Below are 15,273 nucleotides of genomic sequence, written 5' to 3'. Positions count from 1 at the left end.
ATTAAGTCCCTTGAACAATCATTCCACAACTGTCTTTAAGCAAACAAAATGCTTCCAACAATTTTAGCTATAGTTTCTGTCTGCTTCCATTCTCCATTCTTAAAAAGGAGATAGTTGTATTCTTTTACAAATGTTGGTTCACAGATGTTGTTTTTACTGTTCTATTGTTTAAGGACAATACTTGATCTTCTATTCATCCCAAGAACAATTGAATTCACAATATCCCATGTTACACAAAGTTTGAATAATGCTAATGTAAACATGCATCTTCCTTGAAACCTCAACATCTCAACAGCTCAGGCTTGATCCACGCTGGATCCTCTTTTGACCACTGCTGTGCCAATCACAGCTAAAATACATTTTCTATTTCTATCCCACGCTTGGTGTGGGCTTGTCTATAAAGGAGATTAGCCGTTGATTGCTTTTTGTTGTCTTTGTTGCATATGGCTTGGGCACTGCCATGAAAGAAATCAGTCATGATTGCTTTCTTGGTAGACTATTTCAGTGTCGTTACACAACAGGGGCTGAACCAATTTAACAGCTCGCGGCTGCTGAAGGGCTGTCCCTGCTCCCTTGTCCTTCCTTGTCTGGTCTCACCAGCTTCCTAAAGCTGGCCCCAGTTTTCATTCTCACCTGTAGATAAACTGATACAGCTCACCAATCCTGTGAAAAACTAGCCCAACAAAAAGGAAAAAATACAAAGTTTTTGACGGTTTACTGAAGTGGCTCAAAGGGTCAGGTGAGCATTAGGGCTCTGAGAAGCAAAAGGGAGTGGAACACAGCACACCCTGCCCAAGAGCAGGATCTGTCCCTGCCAGATCAGCTCAGCTGCCTAGTCTTGCCACACACGCTGAAACAGCCGGGCTCTCGATAAATGCAAATGCCAAAATTATTTTCAGAATCTTCAAAGCCATCAAAAATCACCATTTTCTACCTCATTAGAATCATCTTGAAAGAGAACAAACTGTGCAGCTTCTGGTCCACAATTATGCCATGCCATCTTCCCCTTTCTCCACACCCAGCTGGGCCTGGATCCTCGGGTATTACTGCCAGCACTGCCTGCCAGCCCCGTTCAGCTGAGCTCACCGCACAGGGTTTCCACACCAACAGGAAATCCTGTCTTGTGTGTTTAATTTCTTGTGGCTGACAAAAAGCTGGCAGTAACGCTGAATGCAAGTGGTCTGACCTAGCTCCATGAGAGGTGGCAGGGCTGCCTCCCTGCCCTGTAGATGATGGAGGTACGTCGTTTCCTAGATGACAGAATTAAGATCACCAAATCCTGCGGTTGCAGTGAGCACAGGCTTGACATCTACTGCAATGGGCTACATCCACCCATGCAAACTGCACTCTTTTCTACCTAGGAGTTGTGGGTGTTTGAAGAGGCAGGAGGGAAGGACCTGCTTGGGAGAGAAGGAGCAGAGACAACAGGGGCTAACTGCTAAACTGAGGTTTGCTGGGGAGGGGTTGCCTGCTCCATGAAATTCCCTGGAAGAAAGCAGCATGGCTGCAAGGCAGGAGAAGGATGTGCGCTGGGCTCTTCAAGACTCTGCTGCAGCCGTTGCCACAGTGCTCTGACAGCTCCTAACACCACGGCTCTTGTCCTCACTACTGCAATGGTTACAGCAGGTCCAGCAATGGAGGCACTTTTTTTTGGTAGCGTGCCAGAATTTTCCTGAAGAATGAAAGCAGGAAAAAAGAACTAGTTCATTTTAACAGTTTATATCTCCTTCAAAGCTGAATCTAATTTAGTGGAACATAAAAAGGCACTTTGTTCTCCGATGGTGCTTCCCCTACCAAATGTCAACAGTCTACTGCAAACAATGGAAGTTTTAAGAACTCCTTAGTGAAAGGTCACAATTTTTGTATGGAAAATGCTAGGTCGTCTAAATACAAGGGTCAACACCAAATGCCCCCATAGTAATTTTTTAAAATCACGTATACAGGCATGTTTGTATTTTCCAGCAGACAGAGGGTCTGGCCAAATAAAACAAGACCCATTAGGTCATCCATGAGGACTAACCCTCTAATCTCTAACCTTGAAGACATGAATCACTGTGCTTATAGACCTGATTTGTTCACTCGATTACCAAGAACTTCTACTTACAACCCTGCACAGCATCCAGGGAAAAAAATCCTCAGCAGTGTTCACAGCCTCTGAAGAAGGCACTGCAAGACTACACATCTCAAATGCCCCCCCCCCCCCCCCCCCCGACTTAAAAAGCTTACTATGTGACAAAGAAGCCAGCATCCCCCATCACATGTCAGGTTGTGCAATAAGCCTCCTCCGTGAACTGCTCATGCACACACCATTTGATGGATAGATACACACACACACACACTTCCACTCATGCCATGGCATAGGAGCTATAGCATCTTGTTTTATCTTAGTGCTCCATTCCCTGGAGTGACCTTGTACCAGCTTTTAGTTATTTTTCTGTAAAGCAGGTAAATGAGAATCATTTCCTCTACAATGGTAGCAGGGGCTGTTGGAAATAACAGTTTTAAGAGGCATAAAGATATTAACAGACATCAGCTACGACCAGAACCCAATTTTCTTGCTTGAACATCATGTACCTTAACATAGACGCAAGGGCATTGTGCAAGGAAAGGTATATGCATGCTGTGTGTTTCTTTCCACCCAGATGACATGAAGGGAGCAGATTTTTCCAGCAGAGGCCATAACTACATTACATATAATAAATTTGAGAGATCTGGCACCAGAAAGCTTTTCCCTTCCAAGGCACTGACAGTTTGGTAGGGCTCCTCTTGTATGCTCTGTTCCAGCTGGCCCTGCCTCCTCTCCCTGTCTAGAGCTTTCAAAATCAGCTCCAAAACATGCCAGACAAATAACTTAACCCATAAGATGCAAACAACAGGGAGTACAAGGCGAATTCTCTAGAAATCACAGAACAACAAAAGGTAAAGTGAGACACCACGCAACAACCTCGCATCCCTACAAGAGAACTTCGTATGCCCAAGCAGCTTTGCACTGGCCCTACAAAATTAACTTAAGAGATGAGCGCAGTGAACTACCTAAACCTTGAAGGTGCCAAACAGTCCACTCTCAAAGATGGTCGAAATTCAAAATAGCCAGGAAATTAACCTCCTGTGCTGTGTTCAGGTCCTCAGGCTTGAGGTGCGTGAGCAAGAGCATTTTATATGCAGGACAGGTCCATGCTGCAGAGAGCGTCCTTACCCTAGCTCCCAGCTCCACGGGATATACTTTCAGCTGAGAACAGCTGGCTCCAAGTCCAAGGTAGCATGTATTAGTCAGTGCTTAGTTATGGCAGCGTGGGGTCTGCCAGAGCTACACTGCTATCAGTCCATGAACTTCCTCACCTAAAGCTGGGTCACATCTCTTCAAAATAGTGGGGCCAACCCTGCTACAGCCAACCCTGTTCAGCCAAGCTACACCAGTATGCTTTGCTGACAGGAAGATGGAAGCATCAAGGATTTAAACACCAAAGCACTACCATAGTTTACTAACTGAACAGACAGTAAATGAGCACCAACAAGCCCTTATTAGGGTTGACCTGTTGCCCAACAAAACATGTTTTCTAAGAAACCAGACTTTAAAAGGAAGCCACAGAAAGAGCACAGATTTCTAACAGGATTTACAGACCACAGCCATCCCAGCAAACAAAGTGATGAGGAACATAGTTTCTCAGGCATTTGTTACCCTCTGACTCACAAATAAAAGATTTTCACACAAAACAGTGAGATGGGGGTGAACAGTACTGCAGGGTACCATTCCAGAGATCTTAACACCAGGCCAGCTTCCAAGCTCGTTGTTCCTGCCTTGTGCCATCCCCAGAGGTGTGAAGGCACTGTAACCTGGTACTGCTGCCACGAAAAAGGTACTTGGACCCATGCCCACAAAAGCACCATACATTCAAAACTCAGTTTGAGAGGACTCAGACATGTAGCCTGACTCCATATAAAATTGGGTTATAAAAGACAACTCCATGTAATTTTATCCAGGCCTTTTATGCAAGTAAATGCAGCTACAGCACAGCAGTTTCTTAAATTACATTCAGCCCAGTCTCACTGCAGACTCTTCTAGTAATTCATATGAAAACCTAAACAAACCTTAGATAAATGTGTGATCCAGTCATCGCTGTCTTCCACCAGACGGTCAGCTACAGAAGTTTCTATGTCCTGTGGCACCAGTACGTAGCTTTCGCAGAGCAAGACAGACAGAACAATAGCTGCTGACAGCTGCAGCGGCACAAGCACCCCTGCGCAGAAGTACCACGGTCCCCAGCGTAGCCATGCAGACAAAGCAGGATGCTCAAGCACCACTGAGCACACAAGTCCTTTGCAAAAGGCAATTCCAGAAATCACCCTGGTGAAACACATCAGTATAAACAGCAGCGCCTCTTCTAACTCTAACCAACATCAGCAGGAACAAAGTCCTGCCCTGTGACAGGGCTGGAGCTCTCTCTCATGGCAGGAAGAGCTTGGAAACGAATCGTCACAAAGAGGCCACCTTGTGTCAGAATGTTTGTTCTCCAATACCGGCACGTAGGACTTGTTACATGTGATCGGTGGCCAGTACTATTCGGAAATGAAAAAACTAAAATACATCTTGATATCCAGAAGACATGATTTCCTCCTTCAGATGTCCAGTCCACTCAGAAAGCAGAGTCCCTTTCAGCAACTTTCCTATTGCTGTACTTCAGGCCTCACTGCATCAACACCTGCAGGACAGAGCTTCTTGGTCTATCGTATTATCTACCTACTTACCTTAACGTCTAATAAGTAGTTTTCTGCCATTACCAATGCTTCTGTATCATGAATTACTTATGTATTTAAATTTATTTACTGGCAAATACAGACTTAAAGTTCTACCAAATTCTTGGTGAGAAAGAGCTGTAGTCTAGCTTGTTATTGCTTTAGCCTCAAACTATAGGCTCTCGGTGGTGTTTTGCACTGTTGACACCAGAAAGAAGTTGGATGAGAAATTATATCCACTGAGATATTTTAGGAAGTGCAAAGTGCCAAAACGTTTCCCCAGACGCCGAGATCTGAAGGCTACAAGAGCTTCCAAAAATATCTGAGCTCCTAGAGCTGTGTTGCTTGGGTCATACAAAGCAGTGGTCTGCCACAAACATACACCATAAAGAACCTTGCCATAGAGATATGAATTATGCTTAGAGAAGGAAAAGGATAACAACATTACCTGCCTTAAAATCCAATGTTAAAAAAAAAGTAGCTACCATTCTGTCACCTTTAATAAATGAAGTCATTAATAACTTCATTAACTGAAGTTATTAAATGTGACAGAACGGTCACCTTTATGTAAAAACAGCCATGCATTATTACTGCTGTAGCTAGTAACACACAAAACCCCTTTATCAACTGGGCTGATGATCTTCCCCACAAGAAGCAGTTAACGGCCTACAAGTAGTAGCCATGGAGTGAGCATGTTTTAAAAAAGGCAATGTCTCCATCTGAAGCCAGAGCCTGAGAGAACTCACACCCTGTACTGTGCTATCCCACCTTCATCTGCAATTGTCATCAACATAGTCCTTGTTTTTATCTTACACTAACTCCTTTTTTAAAAATAGCTGAAGATTCTTGAGCAAAGAGCATTTCACCACAGTAAATCCTGAGAAATGTCAATTATGACTCCTCATACTGTTGCTCTCACAACAGATAAGAAGGATTTAGTGCACAGACACCCGTATGAACTACCAAAATGATCCACTTTGCTTGTTTTTGTGGAGGCAGTTCATGATTCAGCTTGGGAACAGATGGATTTTCCTCCTGCAGGCAGTCCAACCCGGCCTCCATCTTCCCTAGGAGACTCTGAAGTCCATCTGACTCTGAAGTCCAGAACTGACCAGAGTATCCTAGCCAGTTTTATACTGGGAGGAAAACTGCTTCTTGAAGTCTAAGACAGAAGGACTGAAGCTATCAGCCATGAGGTACAAGCACAGACACTACCATAGCACAAAGCCGAAAGGACTGGAAACATGTTGAGGAAAACATGAGCTTTTCTTCTGCATACACAGTCCAGTAAGGAAGGGGACAGCATACTAGCAGTTAAGGAGAAGACTACTACCATCATGTCAGAGTCCTTACACACACTAGCCAAAGAACGTCCCTCAGAAACTGGATAATAAGATTTTGAAAAGAGTTGCTAACTTGTTTTAACACTGATGGCAACTCTTCTACTCCCTGGTAAGTTGTTGCATTGTTTAAATTAGCCTAAATGACTAAGAATTTTTCTCTTATTTCAAGGTTAATTGTGTTAAATCTCAGCTTCCAACTGGAAAATCTTATTATGGCTGTAAACAAGACCTAAAGGCACTATTAGTAGGTATCATCCATGCATAAGCACCTGTACAGAACAGACTTGTCATCTCCCAACCTCTCTTTAATAAGCTGAGTAAATCATGTACCCAACACTTTACACAGTTAAAAAGCCACTCATCTTCCAAGCCCTAGATTATTTTTTTGGTCCTAAACTGATCTCAGGACTGAACAAAATTATGCAGTCACAGTCTTTTCGACTTTGAACATGAGCAAGATCACATCCCTCCTTCAACCTGATACCCTCCTTTGCATTGTTGAAACAACTATCTTCAGCGATCACTAGTACTTTCCCAAATCAGTGTTTTTCAAAGAAAGCTTTCCTTCCTACAAGCATAGCCCAGTTCCCACATACTCAGTACTCTGCACTGCGCTGCATCAAACACATTTTTGTTGGATTTATTGTCAGTTAACCAGGCATTTCAAGTCATTCTCTAACAGTAACTTTCTCTTTCCTCCTCCTCAAATAGTTTTTTAACCACAAACCTTACTGGCAAGGTTTTAATAGTACTGTCTCCATGGGTTGTTATACAGACACTGAACAGGACTGCAACTGAAACAGATCCCTGGGGAAACTGACACTAGAAACAGTCTTGATCACTGATGTCTCCCCAATAACTACTATTTTTGTTATCTATCTTTAAAGAGGTTTTTAATCCCTCTAATGTGTGTTGTGTTTGAGATAAGTATTCTTTTTCTTAAAAATCAAAATTGGCCACTTGGATGAATTCAGTTGGTTGAGCAATGTTCAACTGTATCAGTATTGCTTTGTACAATCTTGTCAAAATAGACAAGACAATATTTGTCTGAAAATACATATATTACCTTATACAAAGTCACACTGAATAGATATTAAACCATTTCTTCAGATTCCAATGTGTTTTAAAACATTCCAAAATTATTTTTATCTTGGATCAACATATGGATAATCAGTTCATAGCTCTTTGGGTCACCCATTTCAATTTTTTCAATAGTGAATCCTGGTGGGCAGTGTTCCAATCTTCTGCAACTCCCCTAGCTTACGAGAATTGGCTAAAAATTAACATTAATGAATAAAAGAGCTCCTTGCTTTGGCTATTATCTTCGGACATACCTTATCAAGATCTGCTGGTTTTATATATTAGTGAGCACTGTCTCATCCTCCTTTGTTATAAATTATATACAAAACCAGATATGGTACAAATACCTCCTGTTACATCATAAACACAACAAGCTGGGGGTTTTTTGTTGGTTTTTTTTCTGGGATTTTTTTGTTTTCTTTTGATTTGTTGGTTTTTTTCCCAGAAACATACAACTATTTCTTAATTTTATACCTACACCTATATCTTCTCTCCTTGCATGTAAAAATTGACACCTTCTCTGAACCTACATCACTGATGTCTCCATGATTAGCACACTTCCTTTCTCATCTGCTTCTCTAAGTTTGCAATTACATTTGCTGCTGTTTACTTCCTCCTCCTCTTCATCCTCCCTGCCTAATGTGTAGAATGCTTCGTGGTTTATTAACACAGTTTCAGTGACTGTGGAATCATGCCTTTTTGGCCATCAGTATGATTTTGTTGAATACTTTATAGCTTCCATTAACACTTCCCTTTTAAAGGCATCTTCCTGGGCAGTTATCCTGCCAATTGTTTAAACTCAAAGAAACAGACTCTTCTAAAGCTCCTTACATTACTGCCTGATGCCATATTCTGTTTGCACAAAGTAAATACAGACAAATAACAATCACTGGTACCTAGGCAACTGTGGGATTTCAGGTCAGCTATTAACTCCTCTTTATCTGCTAGAACAAGGTCAACTATTGATTTATTCCACAGTGGGTGCAGAACTGTGTGCATTAAAAACTGACCTATTCCTTCTAGAAGCTTTCTGGAAGTCTTTTTATTGGCATCATGAAATGTCAAGTAAATATTGTCTGTTTTAAGCAGACTATTTCGTTTGCCTCCCTATAAGAAGCATATACATAAGGAAATGTTTGTTCCATTCCTGAGGATATCTCAGGAACCTGTTAGAAACACATAATAGGTGAGAGATGGTTTGAAACCCGAATAACTTGAATTTGTCAGGAAAACCTTATGTCTGCAGTCTTCACCAAATGGTGAAGGTTTAGAAAGCGTTATGTAATTTCCATTTAATCACACGTGGGACATGTCTGAAGTCCACCTCTACTCAAGTTTGGACAAAAGCATTAGCTAACATTCTGCGCCCCAGGACTGGGCTGACCTCTCGCATGCTGTTCCATCCTCAGGGGACTTCTTTACTCCCTCTCTACCACCACATTTGTTTCTTCCTCCACGGCTTTGCTGTCTACCCAATTCCTCTCTTTGTACAGTAGCTTGGGAAAATCACTCCAGGCAAGGATTTTGAGTCTCTCAGATATGACGTTGAGGAGATGTGACCTGACACACAGAAGGGAGAGGGAGAAGATGGGGGTTACAAGCTAGCCACAGCTGAAGACTCAGACAACCATGAGTCCCCTGCAGGAGAAAGGGTAGAGGTTTCAGTGAGTCACCCAAGGGAAAGCAATCCGATCCTGAAAAAGCAATAGGAGCGAGGAGGATTCAGAGAGAAACGCCCTCCTGCTTGAGGCTCTGAGCATGCCGAGAGAAGCAGCAGTGAGAGAAAAAGGGCCAGGTGAACTAACAAAAGGTTTTATAGGGAATATACCACTTACCCCAGTTAAAATCACATCACTGTGCTGGAACTGAAGATGATGTTTAGAGAAAAAATAAACCAACAACAAATAACTTGGGGAACAACAGAAACCAACTCATACCGTGTATTTCCCCACCCCTTCTATGTACAACCATTTGGGCCCAAAAAAGGATGGGAAACCTTAATGCAAGCAGTTAGGCTGCATTTTCTACAAGTCACGTCTCAGGGCAGCAGTTCATTCACATTGCCTGGGTGTCCTCATCTGCAAAGCAGAGTAAGAGTCACCAGGACAGGGATGTTCTTGTCATTTCCATTTCATCCACATCCCCCACACCAGGAGGACAGGAACAGCATCAAGGTGAACAAGTGTGAAAGGGGCCAGTCGTCAAGCCAAGCACTAGTCTCAAGGGAAGGGGCAGCAGCAACATGGAACAGTTTATGTAAGTGATGCAGCTCCCAGGAGAGGGGAGCAACAGTAGCACAGAGCAGGACGTGCTAAATACAGATTGTAGCAGGTGGTCCAAGAACTGGCTGTGATTTCAGCAACCGGTTTATCCAAACCGGACGGAACTGCCTACCGCACAGCCCTGCAACAGCAAAACGCAAGCTAAAAAACACAAAAGCAGAACAGGCGACTGAGAAGATTCAGCAATCACAGATTGCCAGGAGATGAGTTTCACCCTGAAAACATTCCCACGGATGTCAAGAGTGTGACAATCTAATGCATGAACAACACGGAAGGAAACCCAGGCCTCTTGCAACAGAATCACAGAATCATAATTTTGGCTGGGACCTACCTCCAGAGGTCATTTAGTGCAACCCCTGCTCAAAGCAGGCCCAATGAGATCTGGTTGGCCAGGCTGTGTTCAGTCAAGTCAAATACTTTCAAGGATGGAGGTTCCACAACCTCTCTGGGCAACATGTTCCACTATTTAACCACCCTCACAGTAAAAAAAAAAATTTCCTGATACCTAATTGAAATTTCCCATGTTCCAACTTGTGTGTGTTGTCTCTCCTCTCATCATTACACAACCAAAAAGAACCTGGCTACATCTTTTCTGTACCCTCTGATCAGGTAGTTGCAGACAACAAAAATATCCCCCATCTGCCTTCTCTTCTCAAAGCTGGACAGGCCCTGGTCTCAGATGCTGCTCACATGCCATGTTTGTTCTCCAGCCCCCTGACCACCTTAGTGGTGCCCACTGGGCTTGCTCCAGTATTTCACTTAGATGAAGCACACTTCTTGTCCTGGAGAGCCCAAACTGGACACAGTATTTGAGATGCAGTCCAACAAGTGCTGAAGACAGGGAGGATCACTTCCCTGGGCCTGCTGCCTACTCACTAACACAGCTCAGGGTGCAGTCGGCCACCTTTGCTGCAATGGCACACTGCTGCTTATGTTCAAGTTGTGGTCCATCAGGACCCCCAAATCTTTTACTGCAGAGCATCTTCCTAGACAACCGGCCCCCAGCCTGTACTGCTGCAAGGGTTATTCCCTCCCAGACGGAAGGCTTGAAACTCACTCTTGTATCTTAAGTATCTTAAGATTCCTGCCAGCTCATTTCTCCAGCCTGGCCAGGTCCCTCTGAATAGCAGCCTTGCCCTCCTGCATTTTGACCACTCCTCTCCATTCAGTCTCATGCACAAAATAGCTTCTTATGGGCACAAAAAGCTTCAAGAACAAGAAGCAAAGATCTCTCACAATATATAGCAATTGGGACTCTCGCTGAAGACCATCAGTGAAATTTTTCACATTTCTGCACATTTTGTTCACTTCATACTGTCCAAGCTATGGACAGATAAGCCCAATTCTTCTCCCATTTATAGCAGTCTAAGCTTCATTGTCCATGAATTTGACACATTTACAATACTGTAACACTACTCTCCATGTGAGAACGTGTGTGTATGTGCATGCATACACACCCACACAGATGGCTCAAGAGATGCAACAACCGAAACAGGAATACTGCAGAATTTGGAGGAGCAGCTGGCTATGCACTTAGGATCAACGTATACACTCAAAGCCTAAGGTGGCAAGAGGAACCTTAGCTTTGGTCTTTCCTGACTTGAGTCCTCTGCATTGCATCTTAAACAGGCAGCAACTGTTAACTTTATAAATAGTAAGAAATATTTCTGAAGACTTTAAAACATGCCATCAACTAAGAATGCTACCATCGTATCAACAAGTCAAATATTCCTGATGATGATAATGATGATATATAGATAACTTCACCTGAAGGTTAGGTCATGAAGTATCTAGTCCATTTACCTCTCTGTGCACATGGAGTGAGTCACCACCTATGCTCATGTGAACAAATTCTTCCTCAAAGAGCTTATAAATTGAGAATGATGAATAGCATACAAAGATTAGGGTAGACAAACTATTTGGTCAAAAGAAACACAACGTATATCATACACAATGTAAAATACCATCTGACTTGCACTAGCTTTTCCACATGCAATTGCTAGTTGGCCAATTCCTTGCAGCAATTTTTCATCACAGAAGTGGATCATGAGGAAAGACATAAATATTTCAACAAGTTTCTAAGCAACTGAAACACAGTGCTTTGCAAGGGATATATTAAGTCAATGTTTAATCCTAGCCTTTACTGGGAAATAAGGTGAAGTTTCATTTTGGTTTTTTTCCCAAACCAATTGTTAGGTTAGACTGAACATCTTGATATGAACAACACAGTTATAGTTTTCATGTGTATTTACCAGCTGAGGTAAACACTACCAATTGTCCTAGTCCTGCAAATATTTTACAGTGTGCTGACTAAATTGAGGGGGAAGGGCTTTTCATTCACATGAATACACCAGCACCACGTGTCCCACCTGTGGAGAAGGAGAAGCTGGCATGCTTAAAAGGTGCTGGTAACTTACCCCAAACATCTGCCGAAGGTCAGGATCTCGAAAGCGGAAGGGAATATTAGACACATGAAGTCGTTTTGGAGTGGATTTGCTCTCGGTATTCTCACTGCTCTGTGTCTGTGATTGCTGTCCGTCTGTCTGTGCCCCTCCTTCTGTCTGCTGAAATCAGAAAGGCAAAAGTGTGTGCATGAATAGAAACCACACAAACTCCTTTCACGTGCTTTGTCTATCTCTTTTTAGGTATTAGTATTACACTTGCAATTGCGGTATCTAGCACTTGACAACTGTGATAAAGCCAGTAACGCTTAACAATTGATCTGTTGTTCTTCCCCTCCCTTTCCATGAGTAAACAGTAATGAGATCTCAGCCTCCCTCCCCTCATATCACCTTTTAGTTTAGCAGATTTGCCTTTGGTTTTCTTAAATTGCTTCTCTCTTTTCGCCTGTTCTTCCTCACTTCAGCTGCCACCATATGAAAGCTCTAAAGAAGAGGTGGATGTTTCATATCCTGAAGCTGGGAGGTAGTACCGCCACTCTAATCTCATGTGGCAGGATGTTCATGCAATCATCAAAATCCCACAGCTGAAGTGGCAGCTCTTCACTGGGCCAATACCAGAAATGCATCCCCAGGCAAAACAAAACAGCATCTGCTCAGTCAAGCTCCCTTCAGAAAAACATTACCCCAAAAGAAGATCTATAATTAAATGGTAAAATCCATATATGAACAGCTTATGGATGTCTTTGATTAACTTTCCTCCTACATTTAAAAGTCAGCCCAGGGACAGGAAGCAGTCATTACCACTCCAGGATTTATAAAAACTCTGAGTGCTACTTTCTGCTACCAATTCCAGAGCTAAAACAAGGGAATTTGTTCCAGCATTCCCAAGCACTGACTGGTACAGCAAAGCCAGGTCAAGGGGTGGGCCAGGGGTACTTGTGCACAGAAGAAATACAGCAAGAAGGCAGAGGAATAAGGGAGAACAGTGTGCCAGAGGAGAGACCTAATGTCCCCACAGAGATGACTGGCAGGGGAGAAGAAAGGAAGAGAACCTCAGCTGCTTGTGTTGGGCTTAGACTAAGAAGTGGTAAAATTTGAGCACAGCAGCAAATATAAAGGCAAGATCCCTTTGCAAAATGGCTCGATGAGAAAATGGTATTTTTCGCATTTTGGTCAGAAAAATGGCCTCAAAAACTCAGAGGTACAGAATGAAGTAGACTACAGTTTGGTCAATTTTATTGCTCTGTCCCTTTCCAAGAGCATGCATTGACAGGCTAAGGTATTCAAAGAGCACCCAGCCACTCACTCTGTCTCCTGCTGCTTGCCTCAGCCTCCTAGGAGTCATGCTTTGACCACCTGTGTGATGCACTTTTAAGTGTCACTTCATTTCTTTAGATGCCAACCTGACTTCTTCCTTAACCCATCAAGTGAAAAGAAGTTCTACGGGAAGGCAAAGACTGTGTAATTGCTAGTCAGCCTTTTTTAGGCACCTTCAAGAACACACACAGGCCTTAAAAATAAAGATTTAAGAGTAGGGGTGTTTTTTGCTGTTTTGGGGCCTTTTTTTTTTCTTGTTTTAAATACACAATTTGTGTACCAAAGAGGAAAGAAACCTCAGGGGAGTTGCCCACAGTGACTCCCCAACCACTGACTGGACTTGCTAGACTGCTCTGGACATCACTCAATATACACCACTTCCTGAATATTTGGAAAGAAACATCTCTCCACAGGGAAACTAAACTGGCAACATTAAGAGAGCTTCTTCTGGCCAGAAATTTCTCTTACAGACATGACCTTGAACTTGCATATTGGTTATAAAGCAGTGACAAGAGCAAGCAAACAGTAAGCACTGGGGTCTTGTCACGCTGAGCCAAGCAGTGGCAGCTTTCCATTTTATTTTCATAGGGCTGCGCAGGCAGCAAAAAAACATGTTTGATCTGGTTAATATAAATTAAGCTGTGACAGGAAGAACCAAGATACCGCCCTGCAAGTGTCTCTACTTCCCAGAGCCATGCAAATCTCAGGAGAAGCCTAGCAGGGTGAAGCATTTTTATTTGGCTAAGGCTCATCCATTCCCCAAACATCAAATTTTTGAGAACAACCTCAGAAACTTCCATTTGATTGTATCTAAAAAGCTGCCCCCCTCACTCCCAAGTTCCCCCTCTTCTCCTACCCTCACCCCTATGACAAAATGCCTCTGCAAACATACAGAGAGTGCACCCTAGGGGAAGAATCAATGCAGCTGGCTTGCAATTAAATCACACCATGCTATTTGGTGGTTTTATTTTTATGACTTCATCAGAGTCCTTTGCTCCTCAGGGCAAACCTGTCCAAGGACAAAACACAGGAGTAGCCTATCCATCACCAGCATACACAACACCTGCAAGTGAGTGCTCCAAAATAACTCCCCAAAATCATCAACACTCCTGCTAAAAGGGATCTCTACAACCCATTTTGGAGCCCTGCTAGTGCAATTTGCCAAATCCCATGTTTTCTATGGCTTTGTGTGGAATTGGCAAGTGGGCAAACAACCATGCACACAGGTGCATCCCCAAACACACTAGTGCATCTTCTGCAGTGTGAATGAGGAAAGGCACAGATTCTGAACGGTGACAATAAAAATGTTTTAGTCTTTAAATTCAGCTATAGGTTGCACAGGATTGGATCTGCCACTTCCACAGGGGAGGAAGCTGGGAGGTCATCTGCACTCTCTCCCATCCATTTGTTCACAGGCAGAGGGGAGAACTCCTTTCTTACCAAGGGTGCAATGTATCATGTACAGTGGCCTGCTCAAAAACACTCACAGCTGTTCCTGCATATGGCAGAGTGCTGCTGCCACACAGGAGTCATTTTGCAACACATGAGATGTGCACAGCAAGACAAAGGCTTCAAAGAGGAGAAACAATACAAGGAACAGGGGATCTTGGTCCACTCTTACTTTTTTGACTACATTAAGAGTCCCCAAATGCTTTTCAGGCTTTCACATATCCTGATTTTTCAGCAGTAGTTTAACATTAAATACCTTCTCTCTCTGGATGCTGTAGCTCCCTCATTTCTATCATCCATGGCCCTAAGGTAAGATTTGAACTTTCAGCCACTATAACATTAGCTCAATACATTTGTCTACTGCCACACATTCAGCCACAACACAAATGAAAGAAACAGTCTCCTCAGATCTTGCCCTTTTTTTTTTTTTCCTTTTATAGTTATTCCTTGCCTTAATTCATTAGGAAGGAGATGAAAGGAAGGGCCTGGAGCCTGTTCTCAGGCAGCAAATAATGGAGACTGGCAACAGCACTACCCTGACCAAGCCAAATGATAAAAGCCCACATTTCACCGAATGCCCACTCCCCACCCTGACTCGTTCCCCACACCGAGTTTCTGCTCCTTCCTTCTGGCCTTACGTCAACACTCCACAGCAAAGAACTGGCC

At 43.1% G+C, this 15,273-nt stretch overlaps 1 protein-coding gene across 20 annotated transcripts in view; it reads right to left on the bottom strand.

Moving 5' to 3' along the window:
- The window catches only part of RBFOX2 (RNA binding fox-1 homolog 2), a 174,997-nt gene that overhangs the window by 39,405 nt on the left and 120,319 nt on the right, over nucleotides 1-15,273 (bottom strand). For all 20 annotated transcript variants that reach the window (XR_012775780.1, XR_012775781.1, XR_012775782.1 and 17 more), the window contains one exon: nucleotides 11,857-12,003. Coding sequence is in view for 14 of the 20 variants with exons in the window: in XM_075501504.1 (XP_075357619.1) it covers nucleotides 11,857-12,003 (147 nt within the window). In the remaining 6 variants the exon portion in view is untranslated. The remainder of the gene's footprint in view (nucleotides 1-11,856; nucleotides 12,004-15,273) is intronic.

Source organism: Mycteria americana, chromosome 1 (genome assembly GCF_035582795.1).
Source record: "Mycteria americana isolate JAX WOST 10 ecotype Jacksonville Zoo and Gardens chromosome 1, USCA_MyAme_1.0, whole genome shotgun sequence".
NCBI lineage: Eukaryota > Metazoa > Chordata > Aves > Ciconiiformes > Ciconiidae > Mycteria > Mycteria americana.
The sequence above is the reverse complement of the archived record's forward strand: the minus strand, read 5'-3'. Positions and strand labels throughout refer to the sequence as shown.